Here is a 21,825-nt window from a genome sequence, read left to right as displayed (position 1 = left end):
GCTATAGATACGTAGGGTATATCTGTATTCCAGACTGTGGACTGTGATTCTGGGTGACACACCCAGATCTATTGGCATCAGCACTGCCTACCCTGTTTGATGGTCCATCCAGGGTCATCAGCTGTACAATGAACCCACTGAAAGGATCAAGGGGATACACCTATTGACTCAGCAAGACATGCAGGGATATGCCTGTGTACTGAGACCTCCAAGGCTTTTCCATGCCCTGTGCAGTGAAGCTTGTGTTTGGGACACAGGAAGTACAAGCCACATGGCAAAAGGAATGTAAAGGGCAGCTGCATCATCTCCATTTTGTCTTCAATCCCTCTTCCTGCCTCTGGAGCAACTTCTCTACAAACCGACATAGACCCCGACTCTGTGGGTGCTCTGCACCCACCGGGGAGCTCAGCTGTTGGCAACTGCCAATCCCCTATTTAGCATGCTCAGCAGCCCTCAGCAGCTCTTTGGCTGGCTGTGGCCAATCAGCTGTTTGGCGCCAACACCCGCCTATCAGCTGTTTTCCCTGCAGCTGCTGTAGCTCCCAGCTCCACTGCAGCCGTGTGTGTGAGTCCTTTTAATTTTCAGGGCTTGGCAGCTTCTGGGCTAGGGGTGGGGTGGGCAGCCTCGCGGCAGAGGGCTGGGGGGAGACGGCTGGGCAGCTTCTCGGCTTGCCCCAGGGGGCTGATGGGAGCAGTACGGACTGGGGGGGAGTTTCTCAAGGACTGAGCCAGCCATTCTCAGCCCCCCCTGGTGTCTCCCCCAGGACCTGTGCTTCCCCCTCCAGCCAGGAGAAACCAGCGGTGGGCCCCCTTAGTGCTGGGCAGGGGGACAAACCAAAAGACATTGCTCCTTTAAGAAAAGCTTGCCCTGGTGTCTGATGAGTGAACTTGGCCTGAGGCCAGCTGCTCGCCCCCTCCCCGTGCTCCAGCCGGGTGCACCCAGCCATGGCCAAAGGGGAGAGGGGCTTCACTGCAGCCCTAGCCCCAGGTGCAGATGAGCAGCCCCCCTTCCCCGCCCGGACCCTGCCTGTGCCCAGACTCCTCCCATGGGGGCTCTGGGAGCTCCCAGCCCCTACGGCTCTGACCCAGGTCCCAGGGCTCTGCATCCATTCCCCCATGTGTGGGGGGACAAGAGGGGCCAACACACCACCAGTGCTTCTAGCCGCATCCTCCCCGTGGGCTCTTCTCCATGGCCGGCTCTCATGCCTGGGAAAGTAACGCTTGCTCCCCTCAAAGCTGTCTCCCCCTCCCCTGCCCAGAGCAAGCTTGGCTGAGGGGCTTTTCCTCCCCGAGAGGAAGTTTATCCCTTCCCGCACCGACCAGCATCTGCATCAGGAAAGATTGATTTCCTTCCCCTGGATCCATCCACCCCCCATCTCCTCTTCCCTGGGAGCTGCATTCCTTTTGCTGCATTCACCCCCGTGTATGAGCTTCAAGGCAGGAGACACGGCCCTGCTTCACCTTGGGATGTCTGAGCTTGTCTTCCTTCAGGGTGCTGGGCTGCTGCAGCCCGGGGGAGGAAGCAACCTCCCCTGCCTTTGGCCATGATCCCATCAGGGCTCCCGCCCACAACGTTGCAGAGCGGGTGAGGAGTCAGCGAGCGAGCTTCAAAGTGGGGGTGGGCTGCAGCCTGGGGCACTGGGAGGAGCTGGAGTGACACAGCAGCCCATACAGCCGGATGAATAAATGGGCCATTTCTATGCTGGGCTGTTGAATTAAATTTCTCTCTCTGGCTCAGGGTGGGCAGTTCCTGGGCTGGCCACAGTGGGTGGGGCTTGGGGAAGACAGAGCTGCTTTGAGTGCGTGGGTGGGAGCGGGCACTAAACAGGCACCAGGAGGTGGGGAGCAGAAAGAGAGAGATGGGGAAAGGGTCCCAGGTAGAGAACAAGAACTGAGAAACATCAGGAAGGGGAGATACCAGTTATAGACACACTTTCAATGAGTACACTGGAAGTGTATAAATATGCTGAAAATAGCCTCCCCTCAAAACTGGCAGAGCCCCCCTCCAGCACAAGAACCCTCGCCCCTACGGCAGGAAGGGGTGCAAAGGAGGGAGCGGTAGGTGGGAGGCATTTAGGGCAGGGGGTCAGTAAGGAGGTGGCATTCAGGAGAGTCTAGGGAGATGGGGCAGGAAGAAGTACAGTGGGGGCGGGGCTTTGGAGAAGGGGGCGAAGCCAGGATGGGGCACCCACCGGCAAAACCAAAAGTCAGCACCTGTGCAAACTGAAGCCTTGAACAAAGGACTGGATGACCCATCCAAGCTGTGGCTGTGTTCCAAACAGACTTTCAAGCCGGCAACTTACCAATACTGCTAAGAAGCTGATATATAGATTTCTGAATGTATCTGACTCCTTTCCCATTTAACAACTTTCTTTCTGTTTCTGGTTCCTTTCTCTTTCTTATCTAAACTTTTAGTTTAGATGCTAAAGTATTGCCTGGCATCATGGTATTTTTGGTAAGATCCAAACCCATACTGACTTGGTAACGTGGCTGACCCTTTGGGGTCAAAAGAACATTTCGTTTATGTGCACAGAGTTTTTAAATAACCTCTCACTGTACCGGACCTAGGTGCTGATTGGGAGTCAGAGAAGTGCAATGCAATAAAGGGGGCCGTGTGATTTCTTTTTTCAGCTTCTCAATAACCCGTGTTGGTGATCAGAAGCACAGTTTGTGTCTGGTCAGTGAGTTTAACTTCAGTGTTAACCACCAGTTTGGGGAGCATCTGCTCACCCTTTTTCAACCTGCCCTGACCCAGGCACACCAGGTCACACTAAGCACTGAAGATAAATTAATAGAATGTTTTTTATGACCAAGTCTTCAGAAATCCACTGAACTCCTTTTGTTTTCTTTTATCTGAGCAGGGTTTCCAGTTTCCCAACCTGATGTGATCTCCCAGCTGGAACAAGGGGAAGAGCCATGGGTCCCAGACCTCCAGGGTTCAGAGGAAAGAGAGATCCTGAGAGCTCCCTGCACAGGTGAGGAAACATTAAAGCAACTCAGAATCTGTAAGTGCCTGAAGGAAACATCTGGGATGCCCTACAAAGCCCTTGGGAGGTCTCTCAGTTCATTATTGTCCCTAGCAGGGGTCGTATCCTCAGGGTAAATATAGCTCATGGCTTCCTGTAGACCCTAGCAGACACCAGACAGTAGCTTCCTCCCTTCCCCCGTGAATTTGGATGGGATGTGGAGGCTGAATTGATCCCCTCCTCTCTCCTGTTTGGGGGAAGAGTTTGGGGGAGTTCAGTTCTTGATTTTTATTTGACTTCCCTTCCGCACTTGTTTTGGTTTGGCCTTCCCCTTTCCATCCCTGTCTGAGGTTTCTGTCTCTATCGCAGCAGGTGACACAATGGTATGTGAGAAAGAGGAGCAGAATTCTCAGCAGGAAAATGTTGAGCAAGTGGATAAACACAGAGAATTATCGCAAAGATCAAAAAGAAATCTGTCGAAGAGTCATGAGCAGGGAAGATCCTGTGAGATTCAGCACACACCAGAAAGAGAGCAGAGAAACCAGCCAGGAGAGAAAATGGGTAAATTTATTTCCTGTCGGGGAACTCAGAAGAGCATCAAGGAAACCACAACACAGCAGGAAATCCTCATGGGAAAGAGGGAAAATACATGCACTGAGTGTGGGAAAAACTTCACTCGAAGATCAACCCTTTCTGCTCATCAGAGAATCCACACAGGGGAGCGGCCCTATAAATGCCATGAGTGTGGAAAATGCTTCACTGTAAGATCAGCACTTTCTGATCATCAGAGAATTCACACAGGAGAGAGACCCTATGAATGCAGTGAGTGTGGGAAGAACTTCACTCGCAGCTCAAACCTTATTGCCCATCAAAGAATCCACACTGGGGAGCGGCCCTATAAATGCCGTGAGTGTGGGAAAACCTTCTATTGCCACTCAAACCTTATTGCCCATCAGAGAATCCACACAGAGGAGTGGCCCTATAAATGCAGTGAGTGTGGGAAATACTTCACTGAGAGCTCAGCCCTTTCTGCACATCAGAGAATCCACATGGGGAAGACGCCCTTTGAATGCCATGAGTGTGGGAAAATCTTCAGTCGCAGCTCGCACCTCATTAGACATCAGACAGTCCACACAGGGCAGAGGCCCTATGAATGCAGTGAGTGTGGGAAAACCTTCAGTCGCAGTTCACACCTTATTAGACATCAGACAGTCCACACAGGGGAGAGGCCCTATGAATGCAGTGAGTGTGGGAAAACTTTCAGTTTCAGCTCACATCTTATTAGGCATCAGACAGTCCACACAGCGGAGAGCCCCTATGAATGCAGTGAGTGTGGGAAAACCTTCAATCGCAGCTTGCACCTTATTAGGCATCAGAGATTCCACACAGGGGAGAGCCCCTTTGAATGCAGTGAGTGTGGGAAAACCTTCAATTGCAGCTGGAACCTTATTAGGCATCAGAAAATCCACACAAGTGAGAGAACCTATGAAAGCAGTGAGTGTGGGAAAACCTTAGGGCCCAAAGAAATTTTGTCCAACTCCACTTCCTAGTTCAGTGTGTCTCATTACCGTTCCAGAGGATACCAGGGTTAGATTGAGAACAATCATCCTTCACCGTTTGGATGCAAAGAGAGAGTGCTTCATAGGACATTCCTTCCCTGTGGATCCCAAACTGGCTGCCTGAGTGGGTAACAAGGACTTTCAGGCTGTAGAAATGATGGTAACCAATGAGGCAACAAATGTGTCAAGCTCCAATTTCAGACTTCTGGATACTCACATGCTGAGTCCTGATTCTAAGGTTTTGTGTCTGACGCTCTGGCTACACAATAAAGCTGATGTTGGTGCAGCTGTAGCGCTGCTGTTACAGATGCTCTCCACCAATGGGAGAAATCTCTTCCCTAGGACTTTATTAGTCCAGCCCCCACAAGTGGCGGTGGCTATGTTGGCAGGCAAAGCTCTCCTGCCGATGTAGTGTTATTTCACAGGGGAGGAGGGTTTTGTAACTACATTTCTCACCAGTGTGTATTTTTCACACCCCTGAGAAATATAGTTACACCAATAAATGTCTTTAGTGTAGACTAGACCTTAGTTTTCTCTTGTTTTATGTATTTACATCACTTCTCTTTGAAAGATTAAAAAGTGTGACAAGAGAGTTATTTTTCCCCATGATGCAAACATTCCTATATAAGAAACCCCTTCCACCAACACACATGGCAAAAGAGCCAGGGATATATGAACTCACATGTAGTGTAAGGAGTTCTGGTAGAAAACCTCCCTCCAAAGGCTGAGATGGGAGAATGTGTGTGAGAAAGAGTGTATGAGAATATTGGCCCAGTATAGATTTAAATTTTTTGTATTTCAGATAAACTTTGAAGCTAAGCAAAATACGTTCTATTTCTATTAAAAGGAAAACTACTCGAGGAGACAAGTTGTATAACTTTTTACCCACTTAGCCTGTAAGGGTCACTGAGTTCCCCACGTCTCTAATTTGCCAAGGAAAGGCCTGACATCTGTCATAGGATGTGTCTAACAGGTAGGAAAGCTGCAATTGTCAACCATCAATATCAAGGAAAAGGCTGGACTCCACTGCCTTTCATGTCTAAAAGCCGGCTAGAGGCTGATCTACAATGAAAAGCGATGTTGACATAGCCACATCTCTCAGGGGTGTGAAAAATCTACTCCACAGAGAAGTAGTTAATGTGAGCCCCAGTGTAGACAGGCTTGGGTTGGGTTGTCAGAAGAATACTTCCAGTGTTTGAAATGTAGACATAACCTTAGGGCTGGTCTACAGTATGTGGTTATTTTGGAATTAGCCGAGTTAATTCAAAATAAAACTGATTCCGTCTATATGCCCAAATCTTTTTTTTTTTTTTTAATTTAAAGGGCTCTTTAATCCGGTTCCTGTACTCCACCTCAGCAAGTGGAGTAGTGCTAAAATCGAGATTGCAGTTCCGAATTAGAGGTACTGTGGACACAATTTGACATTATTGGCATCCGGGAGCTATCCCAGAATGCTTCCTTGTGACCACTCTGGACAACACTCTCAACTCCGATGTACTTGCCAGGTAGGCAGTAAAAGCCCCGGGAACTTTTGAATTTCATTTCTTGTTTGGCCACTGTGGTGAGCTCATCAGCACAGGTGACCATCAGGACAATCCACCATGACAGGCGACCATGCAGAGTCCATCATCATGAGAGCCCACGCAGTCCTGGATTCACAGATGAGCTCCAGCATGGTCTGAATGGGAGGTACTGGATCTCATCGCATGTTGGGGAGACTCATCTCTTATGGGAAACACAAAAAAAGAAACACAAATACACCTCTACCCTGATATAACGCTGACCTCGGGAGCCAAAAAATCTTACTGTGTTATTGGTGAAACCGCGTTATATTGAACGTGCTTTGATCCACGGAGTGCAGCCCCGCACCCCACCCACCCCGTTATATCTGAATTCATGTTATATTGGGTTGCATTATATTGGGTAGAGGTATATGTACGCTAAATTCTCCAGGGTCATGAGGAAAGAGGCTACTCCAGGGACACAGAGCAGTGTCATGTAAAAATCAAGGAGCTCAAGCAAGCGTATCAAAAAGCTAGGGAGGCGAATGGGCTCTCTGGGTCACAGCCCCATACATGCTGCTTCTACCGTGAACTGCATGCAATTATGGGGGGTGATGCCACCACTACCCCACCACTGTCCATGGACACGTGCAAGTTGGGAGTGTTGTACTCAAAGTACTATACAGGATCTTTTCAGGGGGATTAAGGCAAAACGCCACATTTATTAGTAATACAGGTATCAATTAATACTCTGATATGCATATGAGATATCTCACAGTCATGCATTCACACACACACACAGACACAAACACACTCCATCTTGCTGCTGTTACCAACTAGTTGCTCCCCTTAACTGCACTGGCGAGGTGAGTTAGATGGGGGAGGGATGGAGCCGGGCTTCTGCCGATCCGGATCGATGCTCCGATGGTGACAAGACGAGACCCAGGGTCCTTCTGCAAGACACCTCACATTTATAGCAGCTTCCCTCTTATGCAAATCTAGACCAGATTCAAAATCTGGGTCTGTGTCCATTGGTCTTTGTGCTGCTTTTCTCTGGGTGTTGTCCCAATGCTGCTCAAAAGAGGGTGTTTTCTAAAGAAGGTGCTGGCTTCTAATCCCTGAGGCCGTCAATATGTCTGCGCTTCTTTGTGGGGCCCACTTGACAAGCTGTATTGTCCTTTGCTCCGGCTCCCATTCCCTCTGCAACTGTTGTAGCTGTCTGGAGGTGGGTGTCTTCCAAGCCTCACTCATTCACACCTCATTCAGTCAATAGGGCAATTGATTACAGAGTGGGGGGAAGATCTTATTCTACTTCTAGCAAAAAGGCACGTGTTTCTTTTACTGTAACTATACTATCCTTAGGGGCTATAACATTTGATACAAAGTTTTCTACCAATTTTCTATATAGGGATCTAATACAAAGTTGTATGAAAATAGAGAGGCACAATGCCAAGTCATATGAAATACAAAATAACATCATGCAAGATGCAATGTCATAAAGATACTTAATACAAAATAACACAATGCAACGTCATAAAGATTTATAGAGATCGTTAATACAGAGATTTCTCTACAGGAGTTGCAGGGAGAATGACTTTTTGGAGGATGAAGAGGAGAAGGAGGAGGACAGTGCACAAGCGACAAGTGGGGAATCCGTTTTCCCCTATCAAGGTTCCCTCCCCACTCTGAACTTTAGGGTACAGATGTGAGGACCTGAATGAAAGACCCCCTAAGTTTATTTACCAGCTTAGGTTAACAGTAAGGTGCCACCACCAAGTGTATTCCAAATCTTAGGGGAGAGCCACTTGGAACTCTGCCTTTCCCAAATATCTCCCACGTCCCTAACCTGTCCTTTCCTGGTCAGCCTTGAGACTAATCCCCCCCCCCCCAGTCCCTATACCCCTTTTCCTGGGTAGGCTTGAGAGTATACCCTCACCAATTAGTCCTGGCAAACCTGGTGGCTGAACTTGGTGACTTTGTCCTCACCCATAACTATTTCACAGTTGGGGACAATGTATACCTTCATGTCAGCGGCACTGCTATGGGTACTCGTATGGCCCCACAGTATGCCAACATTTTTATGGGTGACTTAGAACAACGCTTCCTCAGCTCTTGTCCCGTAATGCCCCATCTCTACTTGCTCTGCACTGATGACATCTTCATCATCTGGACCCATGGAAGAGAAGCCCTTGAGGAATTCCACCAGGATTTCAACAATTTCCATCCCACCATCAACCTCAGCCTGGACCAATCCACACAAGAGCAGTATCAACAGGAAAGGGAAGCTGAGAGACTCTATGCACTGCAGCTTGCTGTGAATGGAGAGCTGGCTGCTAGAAGGGGGTGGCAGCGTGAATGGGGAACAAGTGTGCCCAAGGGTAGAAAGCTTTGGCTCAGATAGCACCCTCAGAAGACTTCCCCAGACTGGTTTAGGGATGCTGGTGTGACCTCTCTTGGCAGCCCCAAAGAAGGAACTGGGTGGACTAAATGGACAGTGCCCCTCTCTATCTGAAGCCTAGTAAGGGAGGTACGTGAATCCCACCAGAAGTTAAAATGGTAAGTAAGGGAGGGGAGGCTCTACTAGAGGGCCTGGGCAGCTTCAGATACAGTACAGGAGGATTTCCACTTCTGAGCCATGAAAATAGAAATTGACTTTTCCTTTCCAGATTTATCTAATATTCAGAAAGAGAATCTAGCACCTGCCTTCCAGATTTGAACACCCTCACAATTCAGGAGTGCTCAAGCTCAATTTGGGCAACTGTTATTTCATTTCTCCCAAATCAAATATGCTGATCCACTGTCATTTGCTGTAGAAAAAGTAGGATACAATTGAGCAACAAATGCTGGGGTCTTCCCAGTGCTAACTAGGGCTGGAATTGCTATTTTCAACAGCCATTACCATTTTTTTGTTTTGTTTGTTTAAAAGGAAGACAGTGATATTGCACTGGCAAATTCCCCATAGAAACAAAGAATGGAACAAAAGAATAATAAAGGCACCTCAACTTTTCCTCATTTAGGTAGGACAGTCTTATAAGCTGGATCCAAACATCTTCCAAACACACAAGCTGAAAATTGTTCCACTTTACTGCAGTTCTGTAACCATGCGGGAACCAGTCCTGTCTGTGTTCTGTGCACATCCAAAATCCCTACTGAATGCAGAAGTGCCCTGCTTTTGTGAACATCCCACCTGATATGTTCAGCCCTTGTGAGCGAAGCAGGTTCTCATTTAGTAATTGGATGGGAAGTCTCTCAGAAAGCGTTAAGTGCTGTAGGAGGTGTTGCTTATTCACTAGGTGAAGTGAGACCTTCCTGTTACACTAGTAAACCAGTGCTGCACAGAATGCACTTTGCTCCTAGAGTCTAGAATGGGCCCTTTGCTTCTATACACAGCCCATTAAAGACAATGAAAAGCCTCCCACTCACTTCAACAGGCTTTGGCCAGAACTGGTTATACACAGGGTAACTCCACTGTCTGTACAGGGTCCTGGTCCCACAGCGGAGGGGCTTGTGAGCTTGTTGCAGAGCTGCTGCTCAGGGATGGGAGCCTCCTGGCACCCCAGCCTCCAAAATCACTCAGGCTGCACTTTCTGCACGACTAGGTGCTGGCTGAGGGGGGCGTGGGAATTGGTGGCCTCTGCTGCAGTGATGGGCAGCTCAGGTACTTAAAGCCATGGCCTAGAGGAGGGAAGTGCCTAACTGCAGAGTCTGCAGCTGCCTAGGGCCAGCGCTGAGGATTTAGAGTCCCTAGTGCTGCCGTTGCAAGGTTCAAGCATGCTCAGCCCTGGCATTGCCATCCCTCCTGCGGCTGGTAGCTGCAGCTGGCTAAGGCTGGCCTCTGGTAATTGGCCCCATGGCTGTAGCCAGAGAAGCTGCAGGTGGCTCTGTGACTACTGGGGGCCGTTAAGCTAGAGCAGCTAAAGACACTGGAGTTAACCTCAAGGAACAGAGGTCACCAGTAGGACAGGAATGTCAGGGGGAGCAGGGAAGGAGGGAGCAGGTCAGGCTTGCAGAGGGAGCTTCCAGCTGGGTGGGAGCATGTCCAAAGTAGAAAGGAAACAAGCCTGGGGAGAGGTGGTGGTGACCAGGTAGCAGACTAGTATGTAGACGGGAGCAGAGGGAGAGAGGCTGGTGACTTCAGATTCCCAAGGGCTGTCCTGACTTTGGGGAGATGGTGTTTGCAGGTGGCTGGCTCACATGGCAGGATGGGGGCTGAGGGAGGGATCTGTCAGAACTGATCAGGTATCTGCTGGCTGTGGAACTCTGAGCTGAGACTAGGACCACATGCCGTGACTGGTGACATAGGGGGTACTGGAGACATGGCTAGAGAGGGTCTAAATGAGGAAGGAGATACATCTGGGAAGTTTCCTTGGTCACTGTGAAAGTTCTACTCACTGTGGACACTGGTAAACCCATGTGGGTGTACAGCTCAATGAGAAAACCCGGGGGCTGAGGGAGCTGTGTATTGCAATGCATATAGTCATGTAGGGGTGTGTGATCAAAATGAAAAATGTCTCTGAGGTTCAGTACTGGCTATACTATGGCACCAATGGCACTGCCCCACCAGGTCCACACTCGGAGCCCACAGTGACTACATAGGGGCCCATAAATATGTTTAGCGCCAGGGCTCAAAAAAGGTTAATCCAGCCCTGACTGCCCGAGCACTATTTCAGCCCCACATTTTTGGGTGGACCTGCCACAGTGGGAGCTGCAGAGCACTCCCCCCACCACCACACACACACATACACACCACCCCCCTCCTGGTGTTGGGAGGAACAGGAGAAAGGACAAAAGAAGCAAGAGAAGAAGAGAAAGGAGGAAGGGAGGGATGGATGGAGGAAAAGGTGAAACGAAAAGGACAAACCCTAATGTCCCCAGTGATTCTAGGGGACAAAATTCCAGGTGCAGAATAAAATTCAGCCTCCTTAAGCTCATGTTTTCCATGCCTAGAATTCAACTGTCACCTGATGGATCAGACTGAACAGGTTTCAAACCTTGAGGAGGCTCTTACCTTCTAAACAGGGACATCTGTTTTCCAGTAAAATCAGGAAAAGGGAAGGAGAAAACTTGAAAGAGGCCCCTCCTGGCGCTCACGTCCGTGAACCCGAATACTCTCTCAGTCCTCAAAGAGAGACCTGGAGAAGGAGACTTGCTGAAGCAAAGCCACAGGGTCTCTGAGGTTTCCCTGACCCCTCGCCCCTGTCCTGCCTGGCTGATGTCAGCATCTCTCTGTGAGGTCACCACCTCCCCACCATCTTTGACCAATAGTCTGAGGTCCTTCAAAAGGCCTTTGTGATGTCACTGCCACACCCCTCCCTTGCTGGGCTAATGTCCTGCCCCTGGCCAGGCACTTTGGAGGTTTGAGCTACTCCCTGTGGATCACCTCACTCAAGGAGCGTTCGTTCTAGGCAGCAAGCCGGCTAGACAGTAAAACATCAGATGCTGCTCCCAATGCTACACTCAGTTTTTCAGAAATTAGTCGACTTTATGGCCAGAAGAGACCATTAGAGCATCTAATCTGACCCCCTGCATATCACAGGCCTCCTGTATGACACAATAGCTACTTTTGGGACAAACACATTCCAGAAAGGCAGCTAGTCTTCATTAAATGACATCAAGAGATGGAGAATCCACCACTTTCCTTGGTAGCTTGTTCCTGTGGTGAATCATCCTCGCTGTTGAATATTTGTGCCTTAGTTGTAATATGAATTTGTCTCTTTTCACGTTCCAGCCATTGGGTCTTGTTATGCCTTTCTCTGCTCGATTAAAGAGCCCTTTCATACCCAATCTTTTCTCTCCATTAAGGCACTTCAGCACTTCAATGAAATCACCTTTCAATCTTCTTTTGAGAAGCTAAACAGGTTGAGCTCTTTCAATAGCTCACTAGAAGGCATTTTTCTCCAGCCCTCAGAACATTTGGTGGCTCTTTGCTGCCCCAGCTCCAATTTCACAACATCTTTTTCAAATGAGGACACCAAAACTGGAGGCAGCATTCCAGTATCAATCTCACTGATGCCGTGTCACCTCCTGTGATATTATTGACATAATCTGTAACTATAGCTCACTGTTGCAACCACTCATATATTTGCAGCCAATATTGTAGAAAGATTTTCGTGTAAGGGGTCTATGGAGAGGTTCTGATTGGCTGATTATAATGATACTATCTCTAGATGTGCATCTTTTTTGTAGTTGATGTTATGAATTTTGGCTCTATGCTGCCCGTATTTCAAACTTGTGCTATGCTTCCAGGGAACACCCCAGCCAGACAAGTTGGTGTCAGTTCTGCCTAGCCTGCTTGATGGCTCATTAAGGACCATGAGTTATACAACTGACCCACTGAGAGAAGGCAGATACTCCTTGTGACTCAGCAAGGTGTGCAGGAACCTGCCTATGGACAGAACTTTAAGGTTTTTCTATGTCATGTGCTGGATAGAGTGTCCTTGGGACAAAGAAAACAAAGACCACATGGCAAGAGACTATAAAAGGCTGATGCCTCGTCTCCATCTTGTCTTCAATCCTGCTTCATTCCTCTGGAGGGACTTTGCTACAAACTGAAGCTCTATACAAAGGACTGAATGACCCATCCCAGCTGTGGATAGACTCCAGAGACTTCATTTCAACCTGCAGTTTATTCCATCACTGCTACAAGCCTGACCAAGAACTTTGCCATTACTGGATGTGAAGGGTTAAAATCCATGTGCATTTTATATAACAACCCGGTTTATTTTGCCAGCTCTTTTCCAGAGCCAAAGTCCAGAGTATGGTCAAGGGACCAGAGGCCTAGAAAATCGTGATCAGCTAAGAGAAAGCTGGGTAAACAGAAAGCCTTGCTTGCTAAGATAGGCCTGGTCAGCAAATTGCCAGGTGTTGGAGCTAAGAACTAAAGAATTGTGTCTTATTCAGAGTTGCAGATTGAACAAAGAATCCCTGTTCCTATTGTGTTAGTCTCTTCTGTAGGAGACGTTCTTCCCACAGATACAACCTTGAGTTTACGAGAAGTTGGCACATGTCAGTATAAGATATGGCATCCTTCCACCTCCCTTCCCAGGGACCAATGCCTGCCTTAAAACACACAAAAAACAATCTTTATTGCCATATACTTTCATTGTTTCTTTGCTTTAACCCCTAGGAATGTACCTGTTGGACAATCAAAGGAGTTGCTCCATTCCTATGGACCCCAAATCAGAATTCAAGATTCATATTTTATGCTAATAATATTTTATCAAAGTATTGTTAACTTGCTAACTTGAGACCATGGGCGGAGACATTATGTAACCTGTTAACAATTGGCTACTGTGCTATCTTGTCTTGCTGCAAAACCTGTCCCGGGGTGTGGAACTGCCTTCCCCATCACTTTCCCCCACCCATGGAAAACCTATATATTCTATTGTAATCAATTGACTGACAGTGTCTCTGAGCCTAATAAGCAAGGTGACACTCCGCCAGCGCTGTGTGTAATAAACTCCTCTGCTTGACCTCTACACGCTGTGGATTTACGTCCTTCAGAGAACAAAGAGAGAGGTGGAGGCCAGGTGACCAATTTGCCTGGGAAACAGAACAAAGGCCAGAAGAGGGACAAATGTATCCACCTCAAAACAGGGCAAACTGCAAAAGGCAAAAATGGGCCACTCATCTGGTCAGACTGAGGGATAACGGTGCTGCAAACAATTCAAACAGCTTCAAAAGTTACTGTCTGGGAATCAGGAAAAAATATTAAAGAAAAAAAGTCTGGCGAGCCCTAGAGGTGTTTATGGTGTTGGTCTCCCTGGCAGATTCTCTCATGGCTCACAGGGGCTGAGTGACAAGAGAAGCTTTTCACACAGGGCATTCACAGGGCCACTCCCTCTATGGATTCTCTGATGTTTAGAAAGCGCTGAGGTGTTAGTGAAGCATTTTCCACACTCACTCATCCCTTTCTGAACATCAGAGAATCCGCACATGGCAGAGGCCCTTTGAATGAGGTGTGTGGGGTCCTGTCCCCACCTGGGTTAGGTATCGCCTGCTACATTATGTGGTGCTGCCAGCACAGCAAGGAGGTGCCTGGGGCAGCCAACGGAGAGGGGAGGCACGTCCAGCTCTTCAGCGGCAATTTGGCCCACTCAGTCCCTCTCGGATGGAAAGACTTGCTGCCGAAAAAAGTAGAGCTGCCATCGATTGTGGACTCTTCTTTTTTTTTTTTTTTTTTTTTGATGCTTGGGGCAGGAAAAACGCTGGATCTGGCCCTGTTCCATGGAAAACAAGTTGTTAAATCCCAGATGAGTGGAGTTATATCAGTTCTCAGCCTGAGTCCTTAGGTCTTAATCCTGAGGTTATGTCGGGTTCCTCCGGTGGGGGTGTGGAGCAGCTGTTCGTTTTCCTGTTCGCACTCCTCTGCGGTGTGAAAATCGGGGAGGGGAGGCAGAAGCCCCACTTCCCTCCCGAAATGACACCCAGTGGGGGAAGCCAGGACAACAGGGTGGGGCGGCAAGTGGTGGCCAGACTCTCACCGCCAGGGTCTAGTCTAGCTCAGGGTGCAGCTCAACTTCCTCTCCGCGCCTCTGGCCCCCAGTTCCCTTCCACCACCAGGTCAACCCGGGCACTAGGGCAGGAACGGGGTGAGGCAGCAAGTCAAGCTGAGCAAGGCAGGCCAAAGTGAGTCTTGTCTTCATGGGCCGCTCCCAATGACGTCCTGTTTGTGTGCAACTGCTGCAAAAACATCCCGGGCAGAGAAGCAACAGGCCAAAATGCTGCTCCATGGCTGCCAAAGTAGCTCAGTTGGGAGAGTGTTAGACTGATGATTTGAAGGTCCCTAGTTCAATCCCAGGCTTTGGCAGGCCCTTTCATCCCTCTTTATGCAGGGGTGGCTTGTTTTCTGGGAGCCCAGTGGTGCCTGCACCAAGGGTGAGTTCCTGAGCTTGGGCTCTGCAGTAGGAAAAGATACTGTGGGCTTCTGCTCCTAGTTGGCTGCCTGACCTTTAACAATGAGGGACAGGAACTGTCTCTCCTACATGAGTTATTGGTGGACCCAATATGGCAGGAAATGAGTGACGGAGGCTGGCCCTCATGGGGCCCCTGCAGGGCCTGGGACAAATTGCCCCACTTGCCCCCCCTCTGGGTGGCACTGAAGGTGAGTCTCTGATCTTTGCTCTGCAGTAGGAAAACACAGAAGGGGCTTCTGCCCCTAGTTGGCCCATCTGACCTTTAACAAGGAGAGATGGGAGCTGTCTTTCCCAACATGGCAGGAAGAGAGCAAGGCAGGGTGACCCTCAGGAATGGTGCCAGAGGGCTGCTAGGCAGTGACAGGCAGGGACTGGGGGATGGAAACTCCTCTGTGCGGCTGAGCGAGGGCAGTGCCAGGGAAGAGTCATCTGTGAAAATGGCCCTGTGGAAGGTGGAACGGATTTGGGGGCCCAGGAGGCAGCACTTGATGTTCATTGCCTTGGAGTAGCTGGACTTAGACAGGGTGGGTGTTCATAAAATGCACATTAACAACTCTAGGGTAGCTTGATGGTGATTGGTGGAAGGGCCCATCTCTCTGGTCCTCCAGGCCAGTGAAGAATGATGGGGTTGGAGTCTTGTTCTTCACATTCATGGTGCGAGTACAGAAAGGGCTGGAGCTCCAACCAGGGGGGGCATTACTGGTGGGCGATGTGCTCTGTAGCACTGGTTATGGCTCTATTAGTGCGTATGGTCCCCAGTTAAGGCGTGAAAGGAAAGTTCTATGGAAGGAACTGGCTCCCTTCCTCTGGACCGCACGGTGTTTGGTGTCAGGGGGGATTTCAATTGTTGCACCGGACTGAGGACTGCTGGTCCTGGTTTCCCAACTGTCAGAGGAAACTCTTCTATGATGAGCACTACCTGGCGCAGGTCTGTAGTGAGGTCGGCTTAGAGGACGTGTTTCTCTGTAGTGGAACCAGTGGAGGGCGGGCGGTTGCCTCCTATTCCTCTGACCCGAGCTCACACCAGCCGCAGAGGGGATACACCTTTCTGCGGGGACAGGCCAGGAGTCGCACTGACCGGATTTACGTGAAGGAGAGCACGTCGACAGCCCAGTGCAGGGTGGAGCCAATGGACTGTGCGGATCATGCAGCTCTCACCATGTGCTCAATGTGGGCAATTCCCTAACCCAGGGCAGAGGATATTGGAAGCTGAACATCCAGACCTTGCAAGATAAAGGAGCAGGGGGGTGAGGCCTGTCAGTGTTGGCAGAACAGGAAAGCATCAGAGGGTTCTATGGCAACCAGGGGGATTGATGGGAGTCGGTGAGAGAGGAGTTGGGGGCTTTGTTCCGGTGGCCGGGGAAACACCACAACATTAAAGAAACCAACAGAGCCAAGTCCTGCAGTGTCACCTGTGGGATTTCCACAAGAGCATCCAGGCAGGGGAGCCGGTCAGCGTGTGACTGTACGATCGGATCAAGCGACAGCTGGCCGAGTTCCAGGAGATGAGGCTGCAGCTGGCCGATATGAGCGGGAGCACCGAGTGAAGGGAGGGCGGCTTCCTGACATTTTTGCAGCCTGCAGGGAATGGAGACAAAGCAGGGGGATGCAGGGACTCAGGGCAGGACCCGTGGATCCGGTAGTGCAGGACCACAGTCGCTGGAGGAGGAGAGAGAGTCCCGCGAGAGGAAGCTGCTGGTGGGAAGCAATAAGTGCAGAGTGCAAACCAGCCAGCTGAGAGTCACAGGGGTCTAGAAAATGGAACAGCAGTAGGTCCCATGGTGTAATGGGCAACACTCAGGACTCTGAATCCTCAAATCTGAGTTCAAATCTCAGTGGGACCTCCTGGAAATATGCAATTTTGCTGCAAAGCCCTGGAGCTCAATGTGCTTGGCTACCCTCTCTCAGGGTGAACTAGAGTGAGTTTTCCCTCCCACTGGAGATAGGTCTTTGGTCTGGCTGGTTCAATGGGCTGGTGGCTATAGGTTGGGGTCCTAGAACTTAACAGTCTGGCTAGAGAGTCCTGTGGGTTCACCATATGGTTGTTTCTCGCTGCTTCACCTGATGCCCACAACTTTGGTCCCTGCAGCTGCCACACTCTTCCTCTTGCCCACATGGTATTTAAAGGAAGGAGTTCCAGGGCCAGGCTTCATAGTCAGGGCTAGGCAGGAGGGAGGCAGAGTCCCAGGCTGGAGCCCAGCACCTCTCCTCCTCTGGGCACCTAGAGCAGAGGCGGCTGGTGCTGACAGCTCCAAGGGAAGGCTTAAAAGCCACAGAGCCACCAAGGGCAGGGCAAGAGGAGGGGAGAACCATGCCTATGTGTGGCCAGCAGACAGCCACAAAGACACCCGGCCAGCGTGCTCCCTGGCATGCCGAACCCCCATTGAAGGCCACCCACAGACCAGCATTCATTCTGCAGCAGCATCACAAGGTGGTAGGAAAGCAGGACCAGCCCCCGAGTGGAGCCTCTGTCCGTTCCCACTCCAGGGGCTCCTTTTGGCGGTGGGGCAGGAGACATTTTCCCCAAGAGGCTTTTTTCCAGCTGCTGAGAAGCACAGAAGTACCTGGAGTTTGCTCTTGCGGTGAAAGGGGTTAATACGTTTAGCCGGCCTGGCTAGCTCAGCTGGCAGCACCTCTGGCTCTTACTCTGAAGGTTGAAGTTACAGTTCCCTGTCTGGGTGCTTGGGGCTCCTCTTCAACAACACAACACACAGTCTGCTTAAGCCCCCACCCAGTAACCTGGGGAAACTAACCCTGGCCACTGGGTGCCTCTAAGAGGCCATACTTTCCCCACTCACAACCACTGAGTGTGGAAAAGAAACTTTAAGAAAAAGGAGGAAAATCACCTTGTATTAACTTGGGAAAACACCACAATCACAACACAACACAACACTATGAGCAAAACACCCCCCCCCCAGTGCGCTGGGCAGTGGCGTTTTGCCTCGGGCTCCTAAATCCAGACACCAGAAGCTCTGTGGATGTTCCCCTCCCTTCACTGCACCTCACCCACAGCTGCTGTCCTGGGTCACTGAAAACCCAGAGTTCACCTCTCACCTCCCGGGGGGAAAGCCCCTTTCTCCCTCCGCTGTCTGGCCACATTGCCGGCCACTTGCCGTTCCACCCTGTCACCGCTCTGCTGGCCACCCTCTCTGCTCTGGGATGTCTTGTGGTCCCACCAGAAGCAGGGCAGGCTCCCTAAATGAAGGGCCGCCCAGAGGATTTGGGGGCCTGGGGCAAAGCAGGAGAGCGGACATAAAAAAAGGTGCCACCGCTGCGATGCTTCTACTCACTGGGCAGCGGCCGAGTCTTCAGTGGCAGCGGGTCCTTCACTCGCTCTGCGTCTTTGGCAGCACTGAAGGACCCTCTGCGGAAGTGCATCCAAAGACCCGGACTGCTGACGGGTGAGTAAAAATTAAAAAGGCGCCTCTAGCCAGGGAAGGGATTCTCGGCCAGGGCTTGTGGGGCCCCTGTGGGGTCGGGGCCTGGGGAAAATTGTCCCATCTGCCTCACCAGGATGGCCCTGCCTAAAAGTGGTGGCCACCAGAGCCCAAACAGTAGCCCCATCCCTTCCATTTAAGCCCACACCCCTGCACCACCCCACTTCCCAAGGCCCCACTCCTACACTGCCTCTTCCCCAATGATCCCACCTCCCTCTCACCGCTCTCCATCCCTTCCCCCCATCATAATTAACAGGTGCTCCAGTGGCACAATTGGTTAGCGCACAGTACTTATAGGGCAGTGCTGAGAGGAGCTATGCTGAGGTTGTGAGTTCAAGCCTCACCTGGAGCACTGGTTTTCATTGACCACAGGGCATCACCCCCTCATTTGGCCTGTGGAATGTAGAATTCCAGCCCCGGGACACTGAGGAGGATTCAAAAATGCCCCCTTCACTTATTACCTCCTCTTCAGAGCACAGGTCAGACTCTACCATCCTTTCTACTCCCAGCCCCTGTGCCAGGATCCCTCAAGCAGAGCCTGGAGTCCTGCCCCTGGCGTCTGTACTATTGACAAAGACTAAGTGACAGGGACAAAACACTCAAATCCCGCCTGGTGCGGGGAGCCAGGTTTGCTCTTCAAATTCTGTCGTTGGTACATTTCCAGGCCTGGGAATGTCCCACAACAGCATTGAATGGGAAGCTGCCTGCAGAACAGTGACACTGCACAGAGCTCCTGTGGAGGAGGGGTGGGAATTAGTAACATTTTGAGGATCATTTGGGAAATGAGCCTTTGCTGACAAGGTTTGTCTCTGTTCATATTTCACCTTCAGGTGTTATGTTGAGGGATCTTTAGTGTATTTTTGGGAGGTTAATAACTATCTCCTCAACTTTATTTACTCAACTTAAAAATTGGTGTCACTTGATTTTAGCATCTCCCTGTGAAACTACAACTGACACGTGCGGCTTTCTACAGGGGGTCATGATGTTATAGTTGGGAAATTCAGTCTCTGTACTTCTGGGGGGGGGGTGTTGCTTTTTTACAGCTGCCTCACGGCCAGGCACACCGGGCTGTTAGCTGCACCTACAGTCCTTGCCAGGGGCCCCTGCTGAACCCTGGGTGGCTGCACTGCAGGGCTGGGGTGACTCTGCAAGTGGAGAAGCTGCTGTGGAGCAATGTAGAGCAGATGCAGGAAGGAGACGAGGTCACTATTCACATTCTGAACTGCACAATTTTCCAAATTTGGGTAAAGATTAATAGATTCATAGACTTAAGGTCAGAAGGGACCATTATGATCATCTAGTCTGACCTCCTGCACAATGCAGGCCACAGAATCTCACCCACCCACTCCTGTAACAAACCCCTAACCTATGTCTGAGTTATTGAAGTCCTCAAATCGTGGCTTAAAGACCTCAAGGTGCAGGAATCCTCCAGCAAGTGACCCGAGCCCCATGCCGCAGAGGAAGGCAAATGTCCAAGAACAAGTCTAAGGGAAGGTGAATGCAGAGCAATGACACTGGAGATGCCCAGACCTCCAATGGGGGCAATGTGGAAATTAATAATGGGAAGATCATTTGCAAAATTAGTCGTCACTGACAAGATTTGTCTCTGTTCCTATTTCACGCTATAGTGTTAGTTAGAGGAATCAGGACAGATTTTTACTATATTGATTAAACACTTAATTTTATTTACCCAAGCCAAAAACTTAATGTCACTTACTTTTCCTCTGTCCTAGCAAGAATGAATAGAATTTTGTGACTTTCTGGAAAGTGCAGCGAGATTAAATGTGGGGAATTCAGTCTCTGTGTTTGTGAGCTGATGTTTTCGTCTCACAGGTCAGTGCCTGCATTGAAATACCAAGAGGGATCTAAGGGCTGGTGTACGCTGGGCACTGAACTGGCAGCGCAACGTCTCTTAAAGTGTGAAACCCACCCCCAAACACATAGAGTTAAGGTGACCTAAGCCCTGCTTAGATAGTGCTAAAGAAAAGGAAGAATTGTTCTGTTCATGTAGCTATTACAGGGATGGGAAAACCCTTCCAGTCATCTGCCTGCTCACTCCAGTGGCTGCCGGCCCCTCCGCATGGCAGGGCAGGGTGGGTCTGTGCCTCCACGCGCTGCCCGTCCCGAGCCCCTGCAGCCAATGGGACGCTGTGGGGTCATGCCTGGGGGCAGCAGCATGCAGAGGACCCCCAGCCCACCCTGCCTTGGAGCCCCGGGGACGTGCCACCCCTGACCCCTTCCTGAGCCTGCACCCCACCCCCTTCCACACACCCCTCCCGCCTACCCCAATCTTCCTCCCACAGCCCGCAACCCCACCCCTACTCCTGTTCCCCCTTCCTCCTGCCCCAGCCCAGAGCCTGCACCAGCACCCAAACTCCATCCCAGAGCCTGCAGCCCAGACCCCCTCCCCAACCCAAACTCCCTCCCAGAGCCCAGCCTCTCACCCCTTCTGCACCCAAACTCCCTCCCAGATCCTGCACCCCAATCCCCAGCCCAGGGCCTGCACCCTAGACCTCCTCCCCCCACCCAAACTCCCTCCCAGAGCCTTAGACAGGTGAGGGGCAGAGTTTTGGGGGGCGGGTTCTGGGCAGTATGAGTGACATTATTGGCCACTGGGAGGACTGGAGGACTGGCACTGGCCCTAAGGTAAATTGTGGTTGATATCCTGCTTTAAGGGATTGGAGCAACGCTGGAGAGACTGGCGGGCAGGGAGCTGGGGAGCTGTGTGTGCCCCAAGGAGAGTAGTTGTTGTGCTCTGGTCACAGAGAGCGGGGGTGGGGAGTTTGTAAGCTGTGGTGTTTGTATAAAGTTTACTAACCCCCAGGTTAAATAATGTTCTTGCTCTGGGCTATACATGACACTCTTTGTTGAGAGTATAGATCAGTGGGTGAATGTTTCCCTGCAGGGTAATGGGTTCCTAGTTCCAATCCAAGTGATTCCCTTTAAAAACTTTTTTGAATGAAAATCGATTTCCAGACCCATCTCCAGTATGTTCAGGAGTTCGCTGAATGGGGGCAGGGGGCTTGAAATGAATTTAAACACTCAGCATTTTCCTGTGCAAATGAATAAAGACCTAGCAGAGCTGTCCAGCAGCTGAAATCAGTTCCAGTCCTCGGCGTCTCTAAGAGGGACACTCGGTAGCTGAGGCGTGTGGGACACCTCTGTGGTGAGGACAGGTGAAAAAATGCTGGATTCAATGAAAGCTGAGCCCATAGGAGGGGAAGGTGAATGGCAGCACCACACAGGGTCATAACACTCAGACACGGGGCTCCACTGTCACTGGCCCTGTGTTTTCCATTATTTCTATCCTAAGGAACACACCCTCCCCCTCCCCCGCACACTGTCACACACAACCTTCTCCCCTTGAGCCCCATCCCACCCCTACCCCTCTCCCCCCCACACGCCATGGGACACAGCCTCTCGGTGACTCACCCAGATGGGGGCTTG

General features: G+C 50.5%; 1 protein-coding gene, 1 long non-coding RNA gene, 2 other non-coding genes and 1 pseudogene across 5 annotated transcripts; 4 read left to right on the top strand and 1 right to left on the bottom strand.

Moving 5' to 3' along the window:
• Window positions 1-21,825, bottom strand: part of LOC120384957 — a 394,265-nt pseudogene that overhangs the window by 15,098 nt on the left and 357,342 nt on the right.
• Window positions 3,607-4,670, top strand: LOC120385105 (zinc finger protein 256-like; the record flags this gene model as incomplete). The annotated part of the gene is made up of 1 exon (XM_039504223.1): window positions 3,607-4,670. A coding segment is annotated over one exon (909 nt), but the record flags the coding sequence as incomplete, so codon positions are not given.
• Window positions 4,696-12,289, top strand: LOC120385108. Of its 2 annotated transcripts, none has more exons than XR_005589270.1 (3): window positions 4,696-5,497; window positions 5,848-6,029; window positions 12,273-12,289. It is a non-coding gene; the product is annotated as an uncharacterized LOC120385108 (long non-coding RNA). The 2 variants fall into 2 exon arrangements; XR_005589269.1 differs by lacking the exon at window positions 12,273-12,289 and adding an exon at window positions 7,603-7,746.
• Window positions 14,763-14,835, top strand: TRNAI-GAU. Its single transcript has one exon. It is a non-coding gene; the product is annotated as a tRNA-Ile (tRNA).
• TRNAI-UAU lies at window positions 18,637-18,730 on the top strand. Its single transcript has 2 exons — window positions 18,637-18,674; window positions 18,695-18,730. It is a non-coding gene; the product is annotated as a tRNA-Ile (tRNA).

The sequence above is a fragment of the Mauremys reevesii genome, linkage group 17, assembly GCF_016161935.1.
Source record: "Mauremys reevesii isolate NIE-2019 linkage group 17, ASM1616193v1, whole genome shotgun sequence".
In the NCBI taxonomy this organism is placed as follows: domain Eukaryota; kingdom Metazoa; phylum Chordata; order Testudines; family Geoemydidae; genus Mauremys; species Mauremys reevesii.
Note: the sequence above shows the minus strand (reverse complement) of the source record. Positions and strands in the feature narration are given on the sequence as shown.